This window comes from Acyrthosiphon pisum, chromosome X (genome assembly GCF_005508785.2).
Source record: "Acyrthosiphon pisum isolate AL4f chromosome X, pea_aphid_22Mar2018_4r6ur, whole genome shotgun sequence".
Taxonomy (NCBI): domain Eukaryota; kingdom Metazoa; phylum Arthropoda; class Insecta; order Hemiptera; family Aphididae; genus Acyrthosiphon; species Acyrthosiphon pisum.
This window is the reverse complement of record NC_042493.1, coordinates 39242911-39250122: the sequence shown is the minus strand read 5'-3', so window position 1 is coordinate 39250122 and position 7212 is coordinate 39242911. Positions and strand designations below refer to the sequence as shown.

Genomic DNA, 7212 nt, shown 5'->3' with positions numbered 1-7212 from the left:
AAAAATATTCTGCTTTGGAATATAAAATTAAATCCCAATGTTGTCATTCAAAAAAGTAAAAAACTTAAAAAATTATAAGGATAAAAAATATTTAAAAATATAATTTTTTAAGAAAAACATTGTTTTACAAGCGACTTGAAACTATGTAAAAAAATATTATCAAAAAAGTTTACACTTTTTGAAATAATGAGTGTTCAATGATAAAAAAATCACCCGGTATAATATTATTAACTATTTAAAAAAAAGCATTACACAATATAATATTTTACTATTTTCTACTGAAATTAAGTTAATTTAAATAATTATTTTAAAATTATATTTGAGTTTCATTTATCTATATCCAGGGAAAAACAACGATTGTATGAAATACAATATTTATTATACTAGACTAGGTATTATATTAGACTTGTAGTTGTCGCAATCATATATCCTATCTTCCGATAACATAATATTATACGCACCTTTTTATATCACTATCAAATTAATGACATGTTAGTCGACTAAAGGACTTTCCACATTAATATAAAAGTTACCCACATGACGTATAAGTTAGCAGTCACTAGTAATCGAGCTTCGAGTTGTGGACAGTTTTAGTTTTAAATATTTACATAAGTCAATATTTAACCATGGCAATGTTTATAAAAAGTAAGCGAGATAAAGACATGGTGGTTTTTAATAAATATAAGTACAATTTCGCTTCAGAAAATTTAAGCACTGAAAATCTTTACACACTCAACTTACTGATGGTTTAACTTCAAATGATTTTAATGTAATTAGAAAATCAATTTACATAAGTAGGCGTAAAGTTCTTCCTCTTATTCCGACTAACATAACTGAAGCCCATATGGCTCTAAATGCACTAGAAACTACTTTTACTACAAAAAATTAATCATTTGTGTTGGTAAATGATGAAATAAAAATATAATTTTTTCTTGTAAAACTAACCTTACATTTTTATGTAATGTTGTGGAAACAATTTATATGGACGGCACGTTCCAATTTTGTGCCAAGTTCTTTGAGCAAATGTTTTATATACCTACATGGTTTTAAAAACGACCATTAGATTTCATTAATATTTATTTTACTTCCGGACAAAAAATATGAAACATATGTGTATACGTTTAAATCAATACAAAATAAATCCAAAGAATTAGGACTAGTTTTTATACCAAAATTTGTTACTATTGAGTTTGAAAAAGCAATTCATTTAGCAGTCAATGAAGTTTGGCCTTCATCGCAAATAATTGGTTGTCATTTTCACCTGACGCAAACATGGAATAGGGACGTTCAAAAATATGGTTTAGCAACTGAATATCAAAATAATACGAGTATTGGTAAATGGATTCAACATACTTTTGGCTTAATATTTTTAGAACAAACTCAAGTATCTGATTGCTTTACTCAAGATTTAATGGCTGAATGTCCAACTGACGAAAAATTAATTAAATTTTGCGATTATTCAGTAGAAAATTATATTTCTGAGGACAGTGTTTTTAATCCAACATTATGGGCATGCAATTCAGCGAGCATCCAGCTCACAACAGATGCGTGTAAATCGTTTCATTCATATTTCAACAAAAACTTTTATTCTAACTCTCCATCAATCATAAGTTGGTTAAATATTATACGCAATGAAATCCAGACAGAAACGTATAAAAAAATGATTAGTGTTAAAATTCCTAAAAAAACAAGACAGAAAGACGAAGGAAAGACAAGAATACAACGAAAAATTTATACTTTTATACAGATCTGGTGAAATTACTAGGTACGAGTTTATAAAAAGCATGTGTAAAAATTTTAAAAAATAATAGTTTTTGTTAATGTATTTTGATAACTTAACCTAATTTTTATAAAAAAAAATAATATATTATACCTATTGTGTAATGCTTTTTTTTAAATAGTTAATAATATTATATATGGTATACTACACAATATACTTTTTTTTTTTTTTTTTTTTTTTTTTCAGTTTAGAACCGACGACGTCGCGGGAACTGCTTCCGCAATGCTTCCGCGACGCCGCCATTGTTTATTTGAAAAATACAACAAATAATATACATACGTGGGGGGTAGACGGGACAATTCCCCGACTTACCCCCTCTATACATGACATATTACATAGCATACATAACGTTTTGTATTTTCGGCAGTTGTGGATGTTCACCTTTTGGCGGGCCGACTGGAGTCCGCCGCCCTCGAAGTCTCGTTTCTCCGATGTCCAACGATGCCGTGATCGTCGTCCCGCCCGTGGTGTCACAGGTGGGGGGATGAACAACGTGGTCGGTGACACCTCCGACGACTCGCGATAGCGAGTGGTGTGAGTGTCAGTCCAGTTGTTGTTCATCCTGATCCATGCGCTTCTGCCTGCGTGCGCTGTCGTCAGTCGTACAACTGTTCTTCCCTTTCGTCGTCTTCTTTGGTGCACATGATCGTTTCCACCATCGCCATAAACTCCTGTCTGTTGATCGTTGCCTGTTCTAAGATCCTTGACCGGGCTATCGGCTCGTCAGGTAGTTCGTCGGCCTTAGGTCCACACAGGAGATCCTGGACGTCGGCTGGCTCGGGTGGGCGTCTTAGTATCCTGGTCAGGACGGCCCGTTCATCCTCCCACCTCGGGCATGTGAACAGCGTGTGTTCCGCGGTGTCCTCTGGGTCCATACAATAAGTGCAATAAATATTACACAATATACTATATTATTTAAAAATCATTGCCAACTTAATTTGAAAACGACTAAAATGGCTTTGGTCGAAACGGGAAAGGTTGATTTTGGGCGAAACGGGCCACGCCCGTTCAACGGCGGCCGAACGCACGCACATGCGTATGCGTGTGTACGCAACGTATTCTGTACCGAACAATGCTAGAGATGTAGCGATCACCACTGATATCTGGACGACAATGTACACTGACCAATGATTGGAAAGTTCCTTTTAAAAAGGATTTAGTTCACGTTCACGTTCTTCTTGTTAAAAAGGAACTAAAGCCTTTACCGTTCCTGTCCAAAAAAATCATTAACTTTGTCTGTATATTCTTCGTTTTCATTTTGGGTGGCATCTGAATTTTCATTGTCCTCATTTTCAAATTCAGCTTTAAGCCATGCTTCAAATTGTTCTATATTTGGAAGCCACTGAAGTTTGAATCTTGGAATTAATGCAGATGCAATAACAATAGACTTATCAAACCATATATTATTGAACCTGAAAAATAAAATATATAGTTTAATTAATGTTTACTAACAATAAAAATAATTTACTTATATTTTTAACTAAAGTACCTAATTAGGCAGTTTACCTTTTTGTCATAGAAGTACTGATGTAAATCACAATTGGTAAACAATATGAAAAAGAGATATCGTAGTACTAGGTACGCATTCAAAATAGAAAACAATAATAAATTATCAATTGTAAATATTACATACCAGTACTGCAGTATTGTCAAACGGTTTTTCCAGCTGCTAACAGTACTAACGATGTTCCACCGATAAGGACGTCGCGACAGAATTGACATTTTATAAACATTATTAATAATATCGTATATAGGTTTATTTTTATAGTTCTCTAAATTAGTTATTAAATTTCAAAAGAAGTTATACATTTTTTCCCATTTAATTCTAAAAATGATTTAATAAGGTACTTTTATTTAAAAATAAATTAACGAAGAAAGGAACGAAAAAAAATCGTTCATGTTCCTCTAAAAAGTGAACGGAATTCCAATACGTTCCTAAAAATGGAACGAAATCAAAGGAACGGATTCCTTTGACCGCGTTCCTTCCAAGCACTGACACAGACTCGTATATCACTATAACAGTTTATTTTCTCATCCAAACCCAATTAAAACTTTGGTTCTATGCACCAAAAAATTGGAATGCAGTCATACTGCTGTTAATATTTGTGACCTAATGACAGAGGAATTGAGCAAATGGAACACTTTTGATAAAGTTGTTGCTGTGGTAACGGATGACGGAGCAAATATTAAAGCTGCAGTTATGCTTATGAAACTGAGTCATGTGCCTTTTACTGCACTCAAACTAAACTTAATCATTCAACAGTACTGTTGTCTGATAATGAAGAGACTAGACGCGTTACTAATACAAATAAAAGTGACTTAAAAAATCTACTGAAGAAGTGTTGAACCATTGATGGATTTTTTAAGAAGAGTGAAGTTGCAAATAGAATGTTAATGGATAAACAAAAACAGCTTGGTAATGAAACGGTACTAAAATTGAAGCAAGATATACGTACTCGGTGGAACAGCAGATTTTTCGTAATGGAAATGATTACGAAGCTAAAGGAACCAATTATTTATATTGTAATGATAACATTAAAAAATACTCCATGTCATCTAAATTCTGACGAATGGAATAAAATTGAAGATATAGTACCATTATTAAGGCCATTTGATGGAGTAACTGTTGAGCTCTCTGCAAAACAATATCCTAAGATTTTAACAGTTATTTCATTAATACGAGGTAATTGCTAATTAGTTTGATTATTCTGTGTACAATTTAATTTTTATATTTTATATTAAATGTTATTTAATATTAATAGGTTTGCAAATTTCATTGGGATCAAAAAATCCAACAATGTTACTGGGAAATTGTATAAAACAAAGACTGATAGAAGATACTGCTAAGCGTTTTGAGAGTATAGAAAAACAAGGATTAACATCGAATTTTTCTAGAGCCACATTGTTGGACCGAAGGTGCAAGAAAGTTGCCTTTGGGTTGGAACGAATGCCAATGATACACAGGCATTTTGATTACTGAAACAGCCGCTTTGATTAGGAACGTATCAAACACTGGTTATATTCAATTAAAATTATTTGTAATAAAACCTCTAAGATAAAATTTCTAATTGGATAGAATTATCTAACTAACTTACATTATTTAGGTACAACTTAATGGAAAAAAAAATAGCTTATAAAATGGAAATACATACCAAATGTGTTTCATCATTAATAATTTTCACTAAAAATATTATAAGTCTAAAATGTGATTGATTTGATTGAATCTTTTTTTAGAAAATTGCAATTCAAAATGTTAAGATTTTTTAACACTTTATTAAATAATCATATTATACTTATTTACAGAACAAGCTACACAAGAAATGGATAAAAATGAAGAAGTCGATAATGTGTGGAATTTTTTGCAATTTAGAGTCACGAACATCGACAACAAGTAGTGCTACATCCTTAATGAATCAGTACATAAATATGCCTCATCAAGATTTTAAGAGCAATGTGGCTATGTTTTGGAACGAACACAAGGTTGTATTAACTCCACTGAGTGATATTGTACTTAAGTATTAAATTGTTCCAACAACCTTAGTACCAGCAAAACCCATTTTTTCTAACGCAGGGCAAATACTAAACGCTCGGCGCAATAGTTTACCTACTACCTAAACATTTAGATTTATTATTTTTTTTAAACAAAAACATGTAAGTTTAATCTTAATTTTTTGTAACTAAAGGAATTGACAAGGTATTTAAAAAAGTATAAAAGGAATATGATTTATAATTGAAAATTAAAGAAATACATTTAATTTAATTTTGTTATAGTTATAGTTATAGTTTAAAGTTGAAATATGATTTGTTTATTTTTGCACAAACAATATTCAACTGGTTTGAAGACTCAACGCATTTTACCTCTGGAATGTCTTATAAGGTTAGGTCCTTGGTTATAATATTTATTTAAAAATATTTCTGGAACAATGTTTTAAGTATTTATCTTGGCCCATAAATTTGCAGTTTTTAGCAATTTTATACATATTGTATATTCATGGCTGAGATAAGGTAAGTATGAAACATAGGATGGACAATAACATCCTGCTTTCTGCACACACTGCATACTAGTTTTTTAACTTGTATCTACCAATGTACCTAGTCCTAGTAGTCCTGGTCCCTGCACGGATATTTTTAATTGTTGTAGCATATTGGAATCCTTTGAAATTTTGATTACATGTTATCAAAATGTAATATAAAAATTTAGAAAAATAAATATTTTGTTTCTTTTCTTTAGATAAAGCTCTAGCCAACTGGTTTGGATAAAATGTATACTTTTATAGTGTTTTAGTATATCAACTGTCTCTCTGTTACAAATCACACATAGCGAAAGTATTTAATGTTCAAATTTTGACAAAATGCGTAAAAATCACGAGTACCTATGCAAATTATTTTGAGTTGGAAATTCTTAAAATTTTGACAAATAAATGACTACTCAATTATTAATGTTCTCAATTCATAGTTTAGCACTACATATCTCTTTACGTCAATTTTATTAATGTCTTGTGTAGAATCGATGATAGTTGAAGTATGCTGGGCATTTTGCATTTCTTTACATATGTAATATACATAGAATATATATATTATATAATATATATAGTAATCTTTGTGTACTTGTAGCTGATATTTAAAATATTTCATTTTGCACTTGCCAACTGAATTACATAATTTTTTTTTTCATAATTTAACAAATTATTAATTATTGGGTCAAACTGTATTAAAGCTTTATGCTTCTCATACAATTAATGTAATAATAAAATAGAAAATATTATCTTAGATCCTTATGTACCTAGGTAGCTAGTAGCTACTAAGTACTTATCTATGTCTTACAATACATTGATAATTACAATATTTTTACATTCATAATAATATTTCACGAATATGTCCAGATGACCAATATAATTTGTGCAAAAATAAATTGTAACAATTAAAAATAGTACCTACCTACTTATATAAATTGTATATATTTAAACAATTAAACTGATATAACTATAAACTAATTAAGACGACAGTATGGCATGATTAATTTACGCTGTGTATATACGCTCGACCATGGTCGGTAAGATAAGGAACTCTCGACCATGGCGCTAATTTTTGTTCTATACCTTACCTTTACTGCTTATACCGTATAGTATAGTTCAATAATTAATATAAAGCCGTGAAGGCACCTTAAGATATAAGGAACTACCGACCAATGTCGTTATTATATACTAGGCAACAGCATCTGCAACATAACTCAAACATATACAAAATCACATAACGTCATAATATCGACATAAGACGACTAATAACTATATTTGTTAATTCAGAGTTGATGAAATCTGTTTCACTTTTAGAGTAGCATAGTTTTTCAAATATGTGCTTAGACATATCCCGTTGATTGGGTGTGATTCCCCGTTGATTTGTCACACGTTATTTCTCTGTTGAATGTCCGCAGT

The 7212-nt window shown here is 30.9% G+C and overlaps 1 protein-coding gene across 1 annotated transcript; it reads left to right on the top strand.

Moving 5' to 3' along the window:
- The first annotated feature begins 3893 nt into the window (after nucleotides 1–3893).
- Nucleotides 3894–5302, top strand: LOC103311685 (zinc finger BED domain-containing protein 1-like). Its single transcript, XM_008191378.1, has 4 exons — nucleotides 3894–4094; nucleotides 4148–4463; nucleotides 4543–4706; nucleotides 5084–5302. Exons 1-4 carry the CDS (start codon nucleotides 3894–3896, stop codon nucleotides 5300–5302), a joined length of 900 nt encoding a protein of 299 aa, XP_008189600.1.
- Nucleotides 5303–7212: the final 1910 nt, after the last annotated feature.

What these genes read in the sequence shown, in the direction of transcription:
- LOC103311685 (XM_008191378.1), top strand. Translation starts at nt 3,894, where the DNA reads ATGACAGAGGAATTGAGCAAATGGAACACTTTTGATAAAGTTGTTGCT. An exon ending in CGTTACTAATACAAATAAAA is followed by an intron (nt 4,095 to 4,147) that starts GTGACTTAAAAA and finishes GGATTTTTTAAG; the next exon opens with AAGAGTGAAGTTGCAAATAG. An exon ending in AGTTATTTCATTAATACGAG is followed by an intron (nt 4,464 to 4,542) that starts GTAATTGCTAAT and finishes TAATATTAATAG; the next exon opens with GTTTGCAAATTTCATTGGGA.